The sequence below is a fragment of the Myripristis murdjan genome, chromosome 6 (genome assembly GCF_902150065.1).
Source record: "Myripristis murdjan chromosome 6, fMyrMur1.1, whole genome shotgun sequence".
Classification (NCBI taxonomy): domain Eukaryota; kingdom Metazoa; phylum Chordata; class Actinopteri; order Holocentriformes; family Holocentridae; genus Myripristis; species Myripristis murdjan.
This window is the reverse complement of record NC_043985.1, coordinates 13,483,201-13,500,504: the sequence shown is the minus strand read 5'-3', so window position 1 is coordinate 13,500,504 and position 17,304 is coordinate 13,483,201. Positions and strand designations below refer to the sequence as shown.

Genomic DNA, 17,304 nt, shown 5'->3' with positions numbered 1-17,304 from the left:
TCGTTCCAATCCCTCACATTGGTGCAACACGAGGCTCTCTGTGTCAACTATAGGAAATGTAGTTTTACCACCCGAAAATATCCACTAGCTGCAGCGTTAACCAGCGATAGTAGAACTACATTTCCCATGATGCAACAGTGCATGGCTGTGTGTGCGCAGTTCGCAGAAGCCGAGAGGCGCTAGTAGTTGTAGCTGAGGGACATTCAATGACTTTGTACCCGTGTGAACAAGGGTGGTTATAAAGTAGTTTCCTTGACAGGTAGCAGTTAAGACCAGAGCTATGGAGGCCCTCATACCTGTCATAAACAAACTGCAGGATGTATTTAATACGGTGGGCGCAGATATAATCCAGCTGCCGCAGATAGTTGTTGTGGGAACTCAGGTAAGAAACGTCAGTCTGCTAGTGTTAGTAGCTAACAAGCGAAGTGGTTAGTTAGCTAACTCTGGCGTTGATTTCATGTTGTGGCTGTGTGATGTTACATTGATTTCAGTGAGCTTTCACTTTCTTTTGCAAGCATAGTAGTTGTAGCTAAATGTGGAAGTTAGCCTGTTTAGTTCTGTTTTTTTTTACAAGAGTCGAACCAACTTAGCAACTTAAGGCTAAGTTTCATGTAGCTTCACTTAAAACATTGTCAGTTTTCAAAGTATTGTATTCGACACAGCTAAATCTAACCCTAAAGAACAAGAAAATACCCTCAGGCCATCACCTATAGTAACTAAATTATATTAAGGGAAAAAAAAAGAAAGAAAGAAAAAAACAACTTTCATCTCTACTTTGCTTTAACTTGGTCAGATTGCTGCATATAAACAGCAGATGCCGACTCTGTAGTCAATATGATGGATGTGTCTGTATAGAAAGCAGTTGCGTTCTTTGGGGCATAGACCATGCAATTAAACAATGCGGGGAAAAAAATACAGTGACGCTGCCCACCTAACGTCGGGTAGCTTGTGTACAAGGCGCAACCTAATTGGTTTAGAGTGCCATCTTTTGCCTGACTCGTTTGCTTTCACTGCCAGCTAATAGGATGTCGTTGTCTCAGACGTTTTGGCAGACGTCTGAGGGTGTTAGCAGCATGAGTCCAGCCACATGATAATATAAATGCCTGCTATTCTGTGTCTGTCTTCGTTAGTTCTCCCCTATAAGCTCAGATATGCAGGGACAGCTGTAACTTAGGTTCAGTCCCATGTCTTACTGATTGATTAGGTGTCCCTGTCAGGTCAGTAATTAGATATTCTTTAATAAATCAAAACACCACAAGGTCTGCAACTACAGAGGAAGTACAATGTCAAAATCTTAACCCTCATCTCCTAAGAAATCTGTAATCTTAATTGCTTGTCATGAAATGGGAATCTTCTCTGGCCAAGTGAGATGTTTGGACTTACCAAGTCTGAGGAGGGGCCACTCAACTTGTCACAGTCTTTGTTGTGTAGCATGTTTTTGTCTCCTCAATGGGAGTGCTGACTTCCGTGGTGAATGAGTCATGCATGCTGTAGTTCCCCACATTTGGTGTTGTTTTCATGTGCCTTGTTGTTGTTCTTGTTGTTGTGTTTACAGAGTAGCGGGAAGAGTTCTGTGCTAGAGAGTCTGGTTGGCAGGGACCTCCTGCCACGTGGCACGGGCATCGTCACACGCCGGCCCCTCATCTTGCAGCTGGTGCACATTGACCCAGAGGACCGCAGGAAAACAAGTGAAGAGAGTGGTAATGTTAAAACCTTTTCCCTTGCTGCTTCTGCCAGTTGCTGACTGCTCTGCTGCTGGTTACTCTGCTGCTGGTTGCTTCCTCTAGGGGCTTCTTGTATGTTAATTCTCCCACCTCTCAGACAGTTAAATTAATTATGCATTATGAATCGTGAAGTGAATGCACAGGGACGTCACAGTCAGTGCATGATGCAGATGGGTGGCTGTGATAAATAATGTAATTAATTCTTCTTCACAGCGGTTTGAAATGTCATTCCATCGTAAAAAGGAATGATATTTTAACTTTAAGTCAGCAGTGATTTCATCCATTTCTCAGTAAAACGAGAAAGGAACTGAATGGTGCCAAGTCTTTGCACTCATTTTCATCATATGCTCTGGGAATGGCCTCAGGATGACTCTGCACTGCTGCAGAATCTCATGCAGGCACTGCAGTTAGCCAGGCTAACCCTTTTTTTTCTTCTGTTATCTCTCTTTAACCACAGAATCCAATTCCAGGAAAAACGGACGCCTTTACAGAGGTCTCCCTTTCCTTGTTCTTTGCCTTCTTTTGTCTGTATTATGCACCCTCATCGTCTCTTTCGCCCACCCTGCCCCATTCTGTCTTGAATTATTTGTGTGGCTTCACTTAAGCTGACAAACCTTGTGGCTTGGTTTAATTCAGCTCAAGCTTTCCAATTAAGGCTGGTCTCTGTTTCAGTTGAAGTTAAACAAAGAATCAAACCTGCATCCTGTAGAATAAAATGATCTACAGTTTGTCATGGGTTTTACATTTTAAAAAGCATGGTAAGTATTACCCCTAAGGCAAATAAGATTCCAACTTGCTCAAACAAACACCACCTATAATATCCTTAATTATCAGCTGCCTCTGAGCTGACTAACAGACTCCACCCTACTGAAGTTGTTTCATTAGTTTTGTAGCAAGGTTAATTATTTCAGATGAAATAATTACTTAATTTTGAAACTGTTATAGATCTGTAGGTTTTTGCTTCTCTTAATGCACCATGCCTCTTTTGCTTTAGGCTATGATTTGCTTCCATTGCTGTTGTGTAAACACTTTGTTCCAGTATCTGGCCTTCTGCTGTGAATTTTGGTCTGAAGAGTATTCCCATCCCAGCTGAGCTAAGAAGCAGACATTTCCTCCCTTGAGACATTTAACATGGTGGCAGCCATAATGACAACACTGATCTCAAGGCCACATCTTTCAGATAAGCAGGGACTGATAACACCTGTTCCCCAACATTGTGTTTTTACAGGCATCGATGGAGAAGAATGGGGCAAGTTTCTACACACCAAAGGCAAGGTATGCCACTGTATCCTCAGTTCTTCGTCTTTATGGGCTTGTTTACAATGAAACAACTTGTTTACAAGCCCATAAAGACAAACATTCTCAATTAGGTTTCTCATAACTGCTGTAAAAAGAGCCATCTGAATATTTGATAAGCTGCAATAAGATACTGATATAGCATTGCTCTGTTCTCTGTATTGATTCACTGACTTCTACGGAATTTGCTATCAGATTATATATTTACTATCTGGAACTACTATATTCAACAGGAAATTTTACAATCTGCAATCACATCAGTCACACACCCTTTCAGTAGCTGAAGTACTTACATTTCTGCTGCCTGGGGGAATTAGTGAATGGCATACACATGGGGAATGTGTGCATTGTCCCTTGTGCTCTAGATAGCCCTGCAGTTCTGGAAAAAGAAGACCTTGTGATGTGATATTAATAGCATTAGAGTAGCCTCATGACACTGTATTATTCTGTGAACAGGATGTCTCAAAAAATGACCTTTTTATCTGATTCACTTTTATTTTGATCAGCTATCATTTTTTCTTTTGTTCCACTGACAACTTTGGGGTTTGCAATTTTTGATTATCAAATTTTTGCTGTAGATGAGCATCAAAAAAAGTATCTCTAAACAATTAATCTCTTTGAAATTGATTTGGTAAATATGCCGTCATCATCACGTTTCACTGAATCATTTGTTCCGTTCTCCATGACTCATACACATATCTAAATGCTGAGTTGTTAATATTTGAAACTTATTTTTTTAACTGTATTTTTAGATCTACACAGACTTTGAGGAGATCAGGCAAGAAATCGAAGCTGAAACAGAAAGGATTTCTGGCAATAACAAGGTATGTTAATGACACGTAAGAGTTTGCAATGTTTAAATCAACCCTTTATGCAGTGTTGGACTGTAAATTTAATTGAATAATTGACATGCTGTCCTTTTTTAATAGGGCATTAGTGATGAGCCAATTCACCTGAAAATCTTTTCACCCCATGTGGTGAACCTTACACTGGTGGATCTTCCTGGCATTACAAAGGTACAAAAGCTTTCTCTTTTGTTTCTCCCTGTGAAAACCAGAGGAATATATGAACTGAAAACCACACTCCAGACTAAATTCATGGTTTGATGTCAAATTGTTATTTGTTCAAACAGGTGCCAGTGGGAGATCAGCCCAAAGACATAGAGGTCCAGATCAGAGAGTTGATCCTGAAGTATATCTGCAACCCCAACAGCATCATCCTGGCTGTGACTGCTGCCAACACTGACATGGCCACATCAGAGGCCCTCAAGGTGGCTCGTGAGGTTGACCCTGATGGTAAAAAGCTTCCTTTTCTGTTTTTCAGTTTTCTTATTTTTAATATCTCATCAAACCATCTTCCTACTCTGTATCTTTCTTTTCCTTCCTGTCACTCTCCCTCTTGCATGCTCAGCTGCTTCTCAGGAAGAGTAGTGGATAATTTTTGAATCCTTTAATTAGATACTTGGCACTGCCCGCAAAAGCACTGATTAGCTGGAGCATGCAGGAACTTTGTTTTTGTTTTCTTGTAGCCATGTCTGTATATCTGTGTGTTCAGGCAGGAGGACACTAGCAGTGGTGACCAAACTGGATCTGATGGATGCTGGAACAGATGCCATGGATGTATTGATGGGCAGAGTCATCCCTGTCAAACTGGGACTTATCGGAGTAGTCAACAGGTATTACTGCACTGTTTTGGCCTTTGAGGATGTGTTTTCAACAATCTGATGTTCACTACTTCATCCATGCTGAAGATGATTAATGCGTGACTTTGATCACTTTCAGTCCTTGTCAGTCAGGCCAGTGACTTTCCCACTTATTTATTTATTTATTTATTTATTTATTTATTACCCAGTTGGATGCTAGTCAAGGAGGCAAGGTAGGTTTTCAGCACTGTTTACTTATGATTTATAAGGCATTTTTTGTTAATGCACCTTGTTGATGCACCTTAGGAGCCAGCTGGATATCAATAATAAGAAGACTGTGGCAGATGCCATCCGTGATGAATACGCCTTCCTACAAAAGAAGTACCCCTCCCTCGCAAACAGAAACGGAACCAAATACCTGGCCAGAACACTGAACAGGTACCAGTTTGGAATTTCTTCAATTTTGAACCAGTTTTCAGGGTGCCCCAATAGCTCACGGGATAAGAGTGTGTACCATGTGTACCTCAGGCCATTTGCTGCATGTTATTCCCCCCCTTTCTCCTTGCCTCTCTGTACCATCACTATCAAATAAAGCAGAAAAAAATACTCTCGTCCTGATACAATGCAAGATGAGGCCTCTGAATCTTTCACATTAGCCTACCACCAAAGGCTGTGGGAACCCATCTTCTTTGTTCATAAACCAAAGTGTAAACTGTTGTCTTTCTGCTTGTCAAAGGTTACTCATGCACCACATCAGAGATTGTCTTCCTGAGCTGAAGACAAGGATCAATGTGTTGGCAGCGCAGTACCAGTCCCTGCTTAATAGCTATGGTGAACCCGTAGAAGACAAGAGTGCCACATTGCTGCAGCTCATCACCAAGTTTGCTGCAGAGTACTGCAACACCATAGAGGGCACAGCCAAGTACATTGAGACAGCTGAACTGTGAGTTATGCAACTTTGCAGGTGCATGTGCCTTCACACACCACTAAGTGGTGCTAGTTCCATTTGTCTCCAGAATGGTTACATTAAAAACAAATTAGGCCCTGTGTGTAATTTAGAATGGTTACATTAAAAACAAATTAGGTCCTGTGTGTAATTTAGTTTTCCTCTCCTTTCTCAGTTGTGGCGGAGCAAGAATCTGTTACATCTTCCATGAAACATTTGGCCGAACACTGGAGTCAGTAGATCCTTTGGGTGGCCTGACAACCATCGATGTGCTCACAGCAATCAGAAATGCAACGGTGGGTTTCTGGTTTCTTTCTGTGATAGGTGTCTTGAGTGACACCTGTCTAAAGATTTATAACATGCAGGCTTAGTGGCCTGCATAGTTAGATCAAAGAGGCCGTTGGGTAATGTGGTTTATGTTTGCAGGGCCCGAGGCCTGCTTTATTTGTGCCTGAGGTTTCATTTGAGTTGCTGGTGAAGAGGCAGGTCAAGCGCCTGGAGGAGCCCAGCTTACGTTGTGTGGAGCTGGTTCATGAAGAGATGCAGAGGATTATCCAGCACTGCAGCAACTACAGCACACAGGTAAGAAACACAATCATACACACAATTAGAACCTATAATAGAAAAGTATAATGTACCTTAATAAAGCTGCAGAATCAGCTGTTTTTTCACACTACACCTCACTGAGCACAACTTTGCTCTAACAGCCCATAAAAATGTGCACAAGCTCTAATCATAATTATTTCCCGTATCTGCAGGAGTTGTTGAGGTTTCCAAAACTCCATGATGCCATTGTGGAAGTGGTCACCTCCCTTCTCAGAAAAAGACTTCCAGTCACCAATGAAATGGTCAGTCACTGTTGGATATGAAATCCCTGCTCACCCTCAAGACCCACAAGTATTTACTGTATAATGGACCTTTGTGGGCATGGTGGTCTGATATTACTTTTATCTCTCTTTTCAGGTTCACAACTTGGTTGCTATTGAGCTAGCCTATATCAACACCAAGCACCCTGACTTTGCTGATGCTTGTGGTCTCATGAACAATAACATAGAGGTAAGAGAGGATCCTCTTCACTCACAGTCCATTTATTAGGATTTAATGGCTTTTTTTTTTAATCCCTAGCCAGGATCTCAACCAGATTATGTAACAGTATAAATGACAGGAATGGATAAATAAACTCCAGCAAAATGCGTCTTTTGACCAAAATAATAATAATACATGTCATTTATAAAGCGCATTTCAGGATACTCAAAGTCGTTTAAAATCCCCTTTTACGCCAACATAAAATCTGACTACCATCCTAAAAAAAATCCTGACTACCATATTACCTGCTATTTTTTTCAAATAATCCTGTGTAAAAAAAAAAAAAAAAAAAAAAAAAAAAACATCCTTGGTGCAAAAGTGGTAAAAGAGTGTTTTAATAAGTGCATCACTCATGGTCATAAAAACAGTTGTTGAGACAGAGGTGAAGCTATTAATTCTCCTACCTAGCTTGGACAGTGTTGTGTGTTTAAATCTGTTTGTTTTTCATAGGAGCAGAGACGCAACAGAATGAGAGATCTGCCCTCTGCTGTGCCCAGAGATAAGGTATTGTCAGCCTCCATAGGCTTAACTGTCCTTTTCTTTCCTGATGTAACAGGATTTAACAGGTTTCTCCATTAACCATTATGATAAATTTGGAGTCACTCCACCTAATCAACAAGGTTGTACTCTACACCTAATTTAAGGCTCACCCCTCTGTTTGTGGGTCCTACTAGTTTTCTGTCCACTCTTTTCTTCCTCCTCTTGTCTTTCTCTAGTCCCATAAGGGCCCAGGTGGGCAGTCTGTCTCTCCCACTGAGCCCCCTCCCCCTGAGGGTGAGACCACCAAGGTGTGTGCTGTTCACTCACTGCCTGCTGGTGGCATGATGGCGCCCATATACCCAACCTTGACCCACTCCCCGCTGTTCCTGTTTTACTTATTGAAGCTTAAACCACACATACTTTTTACAAAATCTGCATTCCTTTAAAATCAAAATGAAAGGTTGGATGCCACTTCAGTGCTTCAGGTAAAATATATATTAATTGCTTTGTTGGAACAAAACAATAAGGTGTTTAAAGAGCAAAATGCTGCCTGGGGAAGAGTGCTAAGCATGAAATGTGCTATTTAACCTGCTGCCAGTCACTGTGCTCTGTTTTGCTCTTGTTTTATACCTACAAAAAATAAACTTTAATCCCCTGAAATGAAGTGGCTTCCAACATTTTTAAATTGTTTGCTGTGGGCTTTTTGTAAGTCCACCCCCACGCCCCAAAATCCCCCTGTTTTTAGTGGATTATTCAAAAATGACCTCTAAAGCAGCAGTTTGTTGCCCCTTTAGCTTCTCATGGAATGCTGTCTTTGGCAAATGTATTTACTTGGGTTTTTTTATTCCATGTAAACTGTATCAATCAGAATGACCTTTGACCTCCACTCTGCATTGACAATCTAACCCTTTTTTTCCTGCATGCTGAGTTCTCTGTCTGAAGAAAAACATTCCAGAATAACGTCTTAACACTGCATTTGAAAAACAGTTTGAACCAAAACTTAACTCTTGTACAATAATATCTTGTTTTATTGACTTGAGCGATATTAGTTGTCTATTATTTGTCCATATACTGTCTATATGCCTATCCACCACTTGCTCAGCTCTAAATTTAAAAGAAAAAAAAAAAAACAACAACAATCCAGAAGTGCTTTGCGGTGAATCAAAGAAGGCCTGTGGCATGCCATTGTTTTATAACATTTTGAATATTGTGTGAATTACCACTGTGCACTATTTCTGTTTTATTAACCTTGTTGATTTAACCTCCTGACTGCCTGTCATTATGAAGCGTGCCAAGCCCTTGTAAGTGCATACCCTAAACATATCTGACAGACCCTCTCACCTTTTTTACCTCCTCCCTCCAGGCAGCAGCTGGCGGCCCGCAGGCAGGTGCTCTCAGCGAGCAGGTGGATGGTGGGACAGGGCACTGGAGGGGAATGCTGAAGAAGGGAGAGGATGGTATTCCTACAGACAGGGCTATGTCCCAGCCTCCCGCCCCTGCAAGCCCTCAGAAGGGTCATGCTGTCAACCTCCTAGATGTGGTAGGTACTCTTAGGTGTGTACCATATGGTGTGTACATTGAGAGCCAGTCTAATGGTTATCAGGTGATTTGTAATGGCCTCAAACATACTTACTAATACTACGTGCTGAATATGCACAAACAGTTAAAACCACAAAGCTGCAACATGCCAGTCAACATGATCTTAAAACTTAAGAACAGAGTTTTCTAGTCCTGTATGATTTGTCACCCCCCTCCTGGCAGTTAGTATAAGGTATGCCTCCGGTTTGATTTCAGTCATTATTTGCAAGAAAGAAAAACAGAAGGAAAAAAAAACTTTGAGGGAGTCATGGATTTGACAGACGATGTAATCAGCTGTGCTATAATTTCAGTTGTATAATTCCATCAGGTCAGCTGTGCACCAGCGCAAGAGCGTCACCATAAACATCAGCTTCGCTATGTCAGCAATAATTCAAAATGCAGTGACTTTTATAGTTTGATGATTGGCGTAATCATTGTGTTATCTTTTTTTGGCATTAGTTAGAGTGTAATAAACTTTTCATTTATGCACAGAAGTTCCATGTTATAGCTTTAAATACTTCTGAACAGGGGTGTGTTTTTAAGGGTTATCAGTCATGTCAACTTAAGCTTTATTTAAATAGCAATACATAAAAACGTAGAAACTACATAACTATATAAAAAGCTACATAAAAATGTATGCAAAATAGAAAATTGTAGGACAAGCTTGCTTATATTTACATATACACAAAAATATGAGCACACACATATATACATACATACTTGCTGTGTGAAGAAGACCTTGTCAGAGGCCTTTAGCCTGTTTTCAGTTTGACCAGCTGGAAGTCTAATGGCTAAAAACAGCTTGGCCTATTTTGGATTTCATCTTTGAAAAATCTAAGGTCAAGATCAGAGAACATGACAGACCTAACTGCCTCATGTGTTACATGCAAGGCAGGAGTATTAATAACTCAGACATCCACAGATTTTTACCATCCATACACTCAGTCGGCTGAACTTCAGTGGTTCTTAACTCCTGTTCATGTACAACCATTTTTTTTTTTTTTTACTGTTTTTTTTTTTTGTTTGTTTGTTTTTTGTTTTTGAGTTTCTGGTCACATCCCTGTGTGGTATTTGAGTTGTTCAGTAACAAGCATGTCTGATGCTCTCATATTTCCAGCCTGTTCCTGTATCTAGGAAGCTATCTGCTCGGGAGCAGCGGGACTGTGAGGTCATTGAGAGACTCATCAAGTCCTATTTCCTCATTGTACGGAAAAACATCCAGGACAGGTACACCTCTACTCAGACTTAAATTTTCCATAAGTTATTTACATGATTTGTCTTTTTTTTTTAACCTTGTCCTTTTGTCTCTCTTCCCCGTTTGTCTGTTCTTGGTTGGCCCAGTGTACCCAAGGCAGTGATGCACTTCCTGGTGAACCATGTGAAGGACTGCCTGCAGAGTGAGCTGGTGGGACAGCTGTACAAGACGGGGCTGCTGAACGATCTGCTCACAGAGTCCGAGGACATGGCCCAGAGACGGAACGAGGCCGCCGACATGCTCATGGTAATTTTTCCTCACTGTGTTCAACCATGACTGACAATAATGTGATCCAGTGTCAAAGATACACTGAGTATACAAAATTTTAGGGACACTTACTCTGTTCATGATGTACATTTATGAGGTGAATCCAAAAGAAAAAGTAAAGTAAAGCCATTATCTCTTACTGATTTAACGTATTCATTCTAAACCAATCTAGGGCTGGGCAATACGAACACAATCAAATATCACAATATCTTTGAGCAATTACCTCAATAGGATAACGACTGGAGTTCGAGAAGACTTTTGAAGCTTTTGGACAATTGAGATGTGGTCTGTACAAATAGAGCTGCGTTTCTGTTGCTAGAAGATGTCCCTGGTCTTTTATTGTAACTGTAAAACACTGAAACACCAAATTGGTAACCAAAGTGCATGTGTTTGGTATGTTAAATTCTTATTAAATGTTTTTGGTTTTAGATGACTATACATCTTTGCAATGTATGTGCACTTACACCATAACTTACACAGTGTTCTCATTCCTGTGTGCAGGCATTGCAGAAAGCCAGCCAGGTGATAGCAGAGATCAGAGAAACCCACCTATGGTGAGGATGGACTTTCTTCCTCCCACATGGATCCTCACACCATCCTGAACCTCCGACTACTAGCTCTGTCTCTCAGTTTGCCCCCCCAATGCAGAGATGGACAACTTGAAAATGCACTGGTGTCAATATGTGTGTATGGAAATGTAGTTTTATGTACAGTACGGACTTGGATTACATGAAGGGCGGTACATATCAGTCCTCCACCATCAGCACTTCACAAGCATCTGTCCTAACAGGTTATATCTTTCATATGTAATTAAGTGCAGTAAATACGTAAATAATGTAATGCTTCATTGCTGTGTGGAGCCATGCTGAGGACTGTTGGTTCCTATTGTAGATTTAAATTAAAGGTAGAAATTGACATACCCGCCAGAAAAGCACTCTGGGTCCTTAGATGCTGTGACACATACATGCTGTCTTTATCATGCTTGTTTTTGTTGTTTTCTGTCAGCTGTAGATCCCTTTATTACATGATGGCAGAATAATGTTTCTAGGGCTAATTATCCCAAAGAAATGCACTTCTTGTAGATATTTGTATTGGTTTTTCAGTATAAGTAGGTGAAAACTCCCTACCATTTTTACACACTTTTCTGTTTCCTATGAGTAACTCTTTCTTTTCTTGACTCTTCTATATACTTTTCTTGACATGAAACAATTCTCAAGTAGAATTTATGTTTTTTTGTCCTTCTGTTTACATGTCTTCCTTGTTTAAGAGTCTCTTTAATGAAATTATGAGGTTTCAGTAACTTACTCAGCAAGCTGTTACTGAATCATTTAGGCTGCTGCCCAGCCTGCGGTTTCATATGAATGTATCTTTTAACTAAATTACAATGTCTAAGACAAAATTACACAGCAACAGAATTTGCAAGTTTTTGCATAAAGGCAATAGAGCGCATGTCATGTCACCTTTATTTACTTGTACACTGATATTTAACATGTTACCCAACACAACAGAAGAATAAACACACACACAACAGACACATGGGCCAATCACTGGTGTCATGGTCTGCTGCCTCCTTGACTGGCAGTTCCTTTACCTCAGGCGGCCACTCATCTTGCCCTTGCCACGACCTTTGGCACTGAAAGGGTGCAGAAAATGGTTAATGGAGGGATAGGATGCAGCCAAGCCCAGCAGTCTGCGAGTTTAGCATGAATCGAGGCCATTCAGTTGCAGCAGTCAATGCATACTACAGGATTCAGTTGTGAATGTGTGCAATGGCCAATCTGTTAGTGCAAATAAGTGAACAAAAACACACTTACTTTGACATGTACAGCATTGATGGAAGCACTGATAACGACTGAACAGAAACCCACTACAAAAATCCATGTGAATCCCGAAAAATAGAAATGTAAGCAGCAATAATAAAATCTTCAAAATCTTCAGCATTACCTTTAAAACAATAATGGGAGACCAGCATGATTTTCTGCAATCCTGGGTATATTCTTTGGCTCAGATTTATTCCCACTGGAGCAGCTCCAGGATTTGTCTTCCAGTGTCATTATAGATGCCAGAGTAATTGATATGGCTTTTGTAGGGCAGATTTTTTTTTTTTTTTTTTTCATAATTTGCTGTAGTTTCCAACTATACCAGAATTTGTACTGTGGCCACTCATGCTTGAATAAGACATACAAAGCAAACATGCACACACTTACAAACAGATGGAGTGATGAGGTTCGCAAAGACCTGATGCCAATGACAGAGATGATTGGCGAAAGATTATCCCCAGAGAGGGTCGTCGCTATTGAAAAAGTATGTGTTTTAGCCTTTGAAGAATGTATTCAAATAAAAGATTGGACCCTCTGATCTCAGATTCATTCATGGCTGTGGCCAGATGTGATGTGGTAATGGTTAAGAAATGGAGATGGAAATGATGGAATGAGTTAACCATTAGATTGGATGTATGAAGATGAAAAAGTTAATTCTCTCTTGAATAGTGAGACTGAGCCCAAACAATGAAATGCAAGTATTATGGCTCTACATTAATTATTTCCAAGCCAAGCATTTGCCACCAAGTACCTTCTAAGTGTGTGAATTGTTTGGAACTATTATTATGTTTTGTCAAAGTCCTAAACTCATTTGGCCCTTTGCAAAATGTTAGGGGGCGCTCAGCATCCAACCTCTTTGGGAAAAGAGGATAGGGACCAGGCGGCCTCGTTGCACTTACCTCTGGTGGTCCTGGACCCGAGTGAGAAGCTGGTTAATCTGTAAGGACACACATAAACCCGGCTAAGCATTTTAAGGAACACCTTTAGTCAGAGATAGGACACCTGGAAAGTCCAGCAGAGGTCACCAACGCAAACCCAGGAACCGGAGGAGCCTCTCTTGACACAACATGCCACCTGTGGCTCACCTTTGACCATAGAAGACCAGCTTGAACCTTGACCTTGCCTAGTGCCAACTTACAAGAGATTATACCTGAGACAAGACTGCACCACAGCCAAGATTAGACAGTTCAGGAGACTCCATCATGACAACAGAGACTTACAGTTTCGTTGGTCACTGATTCTAGACCTGAGGACAGAAATGTGAAACAGCCACTTTATTCAAGGGAGTTTCTTAACTAACCTCTGTGATGTCCTTAAAGTGACTGAAAGAATACTGAATGCTGCTGTTTGTGAAAAGTAATTAACTTCAAATATCTTGTCATCTCACAGGTGCTTTGATTCAGGAAAGTCCTCCACTTGTTTTGCTCTGGAAGTAATGATTATTGGATAATCTGTGAAAAGTGATTATTTCCATGTTGTTGTGCATTGGATGACTTACATCATACTTCTGCCTTTTGAGTTTCTCAGACAGGTCAAACTTCTGAGCCTCCAGCTCCATCATCCACTTCCACAGCTCAGTAGCCTTCTCCCTGAACAGACACAATCAATGAAAATGTCACGTATAGAGTATTTCTTTTGTAAAATACATAAATGAATGAATGAATAAATTAAATAAATAAATAAAATCATAATCCTATTTATCTTTGGTACATTCAATTCATTATACAGTACAATGTGTAATCTATCATTAAACACAGTGCAGGTGCACATGAATCTATCAACACTGTCATACTTGAGTTTTTCCTCATTTAGATGGTCAATGTTGAGGGGTTTCCTGCGTTCGGCCAGGATCTTCTTCTTCTTCTCCCTCTCCGTTTGCTTCTTGGCTCCCCTTCTGTTCTCACTCTGTGATATTCAGACAACAAAAATTAAAAAAAAACAAAACAAAACAGATGAGTGAAAGCATAAACTGCCTTTACCAATACGTATGAGTGAATGAATGAATGATCAAATAAATGTCTGGATTAATTTCTTAAGACGGTCAATGAATGTTTTTTTTTGTATACCCCCTTGCTCTTACTAATATGAAAGAATGAATGGATGGATGGATGATCGATCAATCAATCAATCAATCAATCAATCAATCAATCAATCAATCATTTCATTTCTTAGAACCCTTAGAATTTCTTAGAACTCCCCTTCCCGTACCCATGTGAATCAGTGACCTAATTAATAAATAGATAAATGACTGGACAATTTGAATGAATGAATGTAATGAATGAATGAATAATTTGAATGAATGAACACAGTAGGCCATGAGAAGGTGAATGACCTTCTGCTGCATGCCGCTGTACTGGTGGGTCATGTTTGTGAGGGCCTTCTTCTTCTTGGCATCTTCATCCTGCTTCTTCCGCTGCTCCTCCTGCTCCTTCCTCTCCTTCTCCTCCTGTTCCCCGACAGAAAAAAAATGCTTAGAAGAAGAACTTCAGTCTTCATTCTGTCTGTAAGATACAGGAGACTGTGGGATGATCAAGCTGACAGACAGTAAAAAGATCTTACCGCAAGTCTGGCCTGCCTCTCCTTCTCTCTCTCTGCCCGGATCCTCTGCTGCTCCGCTCTCTCAGCACGACGCTTCTCCTGCAAACACACACACACACACACACCTTGTCATGGTGGTTTTGAACAAACAGCTTCATATGAACCTCTCTACAATATGACTGACACTCACAATTCTCTGGACGAGGGCAATAAGCTCCTCTTCCTCTTTCTTCCTCTGGATGAAGTGAGCCTCGATCAGAGACTGCAGCTCAGACAGATCCTTCTCCTGACGCTTCCTGTGGATGTCCTGCCATCAACAAAACCAAACATCATTGAGCAATTTATCATTTACCCTTGTGTGCGTAAATGTCTTGTTTGTGTGTCAGGCTGGAGGGGAACATTTAACGTCAACTCACATCAAAATCCACTTTTTCACCATCAGGGATCTTTGGGGCCGTAATATTTGTCATAAACCTGTGGACGTGAATAATTAATTATTATGTGATCTGAATATCTCTGAATATCATTCTGGCTGCTCAGATAAAAACACTTAGGCACATACTTAGGCTTGGGCTTGGACTCATCTGGGGAAAGGAACAGCAAGAAGCATCCCATTAGAAATCAACTGACATAAAAGTAGCAATTTTCAGAGAATATTAACATGCCTATCAAGTTGTGTAAAAAAAAAAAAAAAAGAGTAAAATAAGAATAAAAAAGCTAAATCCTGAGAAGACATTTCCCTCACCTGTCACTTCTTCTTGCACTGATGATCAAAAGATGACTTATTAGCAAAGTACGAATAACAAGATGAAACAAAATATAAGAAAATTCGGATAGATGCAACTTTCTTACCTTCTTCCTCCCTTCACCGGAGCAGCAGTATTGAAAAATAGAATTGAAAATGATCATGATGCATTTACTGGAAAATAAATCAAGACTAATACAAATATCATGAATACTGAACTAATATATTCAAATTTATTTTTAATTATGGTTTTTAAGTATAAAAATGATTACATACTGAACTTCCTCCTCAATGACTTCTTCTGTGTCAGACATTTTGTTTTGAATGAGCCCTGGAAAATGGATCCCTATTAGTCTATTATTAGAATGGTAAATATTTCTTATCATTAAAAGCATGGAATGGTGAGTATTTGTGTTGTCTGGACTAAAAGTATCTGCATAAATATGTCAGGTTATTTGTGTGTTTTCAGTTAAATGATGGAAGATCAAACTATTTAGTGTTTAGTCTCATGTGAAGGGGTTAGAATTAGACCAAAGTCTGTGAACAGAGCCAGTGTTTCAGACAGGCTGCCTGTCCACCTGTCTACTATTCACTGACTAGCAGGGGAGTCAAAATGTAAGAGCAGTGACAAAGAGATTTATGTTAACATGTTGAATATGGCCTTAGAGATCTTTGCTGTCAGTGAACACAATTCAAACATGCACGCAGATGTGTCTGCATGTCTGCAGATCTTTTATTCTATCATCTCAAGCCCTAGGTGCCATTAATAATTCAGTACACCAACAGGTCAAGAAAGACATAATTTATACAGCTGGTCAGGTGAGTATTTCTGACCAAAGGAAGATTTATTCCCAAGTAGCAGCACTTACATAAGAGAGTCCTTACCTGTGACGCAGTCAGAAGGAGTGAGACAGGCGACAGAGAGACAGCTTCAATTTCCTTGAGGTTCACAATTCAAACAGGTTCAGCTTTGGGCATCAAGGATACATAGTCCAGCCCCTCCTACTCATGTGACTGCAGCGCCCTATGGCCACTCAGCATGGGAGAGACCTTGTCTATTGTTAGACATCTGGACAGCTCCATCACAGACGCACATGCACGCGCACACACACAGAAAAACCTGAACATGCACACATATGCATACGCATGGAAGAGTATGCACACACACACACACACACACTCATTCTTGAGGTACATTCTTGCCCAGGTAAAGGGTCGTATATCCATTCAAAGCCGTCAACAACCACTCAGATTTCGACACTCCATAATTTCATCAGTGGTTAAAGAGAACAGCCTCTCTTGTCAATAAAGTCACATAAAAATAACTCAGACATTTTGCCTTATTATTTTTTTTTTTTTATTGCTGAAGCAAGTACAAAGTAGAAGTTACAGCAGTCAAACAAAGCAATCCATCACAACAGTTCTGAAAGACTCACAATACCATTGGAACAGGTCTGAAGCATGTATGGACCACTCACAGAGATCGATTAAGGCATATTACTTACTCAGAATGTTCCAGAGAAACATCAGAGTGCAGTTTATGTTAATTACAGGCCTCAGTTAAATAGAGTTTCCTTTGTCTGATCAACCTCCTTTGTGGTTGCTATGTAAATAAAATTGCAAAGTGGCTTTGACGAATACCCACATTTGTATTCAGAGATTTTGTCTGTGCTTACAGAACACCATGATTGTCAAATTACCATTATGTCAAAACAAAATTCCATGTTGTTTACAGAAACACTGAACGGCTTGCACACCACGGTGAGATGGCTGCAGTCCTAGGCAGATTGTGCGGCTGATATTATGTTCAAATCATTATCTTGGTCATTTCTCAAGTGGAGCTATTCAACAAGGAATGAGTCAAGTATTTACAGACAAATCAACCAACATTAAGCTCAGTGGCGATATACTCCAACAAAATAAACGG

At 40.3% G+C, this 17,304-nt stretch overlaps 2 protein-coding genes across 3 annotated transcripts; one reads left to right on the top strand and one right to left on the bottom strand.

The window, feature by feature from the left end:
* The first annotated feature begins 152 nt into the window (after positions 1-152).
* Positions 153-12,632, top strand: dnm1l (dynamin 1-like). 2 transcript variants are annotated; one of them, XM_030052978.1, is made up of 19 exons: positions 153-382; positions 1,556-1,700; positions 2,182-2,217; positions 2,953-2,999; positions 3,773-3,844; positions 3,950-4,036; positions 4,153-4,315; positions 4,575-4,695; positions 4,969-5,100; positions 5,399-5,605; positions 5,784-5,904; positions 6,035-6,190; positions 6,367-6,456; positions 6,572-6,664; positions 7,145-7,198; positions 8,538-8,714; positions 9,870-9,979; positions 10,094-10,253; positions 10,776-12,632. In XM_030052978.1, the coding sequence occupies exons 1-19, from the start codon at positions 281-283 to the stop codon at positions 10,830-10,832; spliced, it is 2,130 nt and encodes a 709-aa protein (XP_029908838.1). In that variant the 5' UTR covers positions 153-280; the 3' UTR covers positions 10,833-12,632. The 2 variants fall into 2 exon arrangements, with proteins under 2 accessions (XP_029908838.1, XP_029908839.1); XM_030052979.1 differs by lacking the exon at positions 2,182-2,217 and having other exon boundaries at positions 154-382.
* On the bottom strand, positions 11,838-15,702 carry tnnt2d (troponin T2d, cardiac). The gene is made up of 12 exons (XM_030052985.1): positions 15,654-15,702; positions 15,485-15,495; positions 15,378-15,395; positions 15,195-15,216; positions 15,049-15,106; positions 14,823-14,939; positions 14,654-14,731; positions 14,427-14,540; positions 13,887-13,999; positions 13,593-13,683; positions 12,994-13,031; positions 11,838-11,907 (listed from the first exon to the last, which is right to left on the bottom strand). Exons 1-12 carry the CDS (start codon positions 15,689-15,691, stop codon positions 11,862-11,864), a joined length of 744 nt encoding a protein of 247 aa, XP_029908845.1. The 5' UTR covers positions 15,692-15,702; the 3' UTR covers positions 11,838-11,861.
* Between the last annotated feature and the right edge of the window lie 1,602 nt (positions 15,703-17,304).

Coding starts and splice junctions, on each gene's coding strand:
- dnm1l (XM_030052978.1), top strand. CDS start 281: ATGGAGGCCCTCATACCTGTCATAAACAAACTGCAGGATGTATTTAAT. Junction 3,845..3,949: donor GGATTTCTGGCAATAACAAG/GTATGTTAATGA, acceptor CTTTTTTAATAG/GGCATTAGTGATGAGCCAAT. Junction 5,606..5,783: donor TACATTGAGACAGCTGAACT/GTGAGTTATGCA, acceptor CTCCTTTCTCAG/TTGTGGCGGAGCAAGAATCT.
- tnnt2d (XM_030052985.1), bottom strand. CDS start 15,691: ATGTCTGACACAGAAGAAGTCATTGAGGAGGAAGTTCA. Junction 14,732..14,822: donor TTGCCCTCGTCCAGAGAATT/GTGAGTGTCAGT, acceptor GTGTGTTTGCAG/GAGAAGCGTCGTGCTGAGAG. Junction 14,541..14,653: donor AGAGGCAGGCCAGACTTGCG/GTAAGATCTTTT, acceptor GTCGGGGAACAG/GAGGAGAAGGAGAGGAAGGA.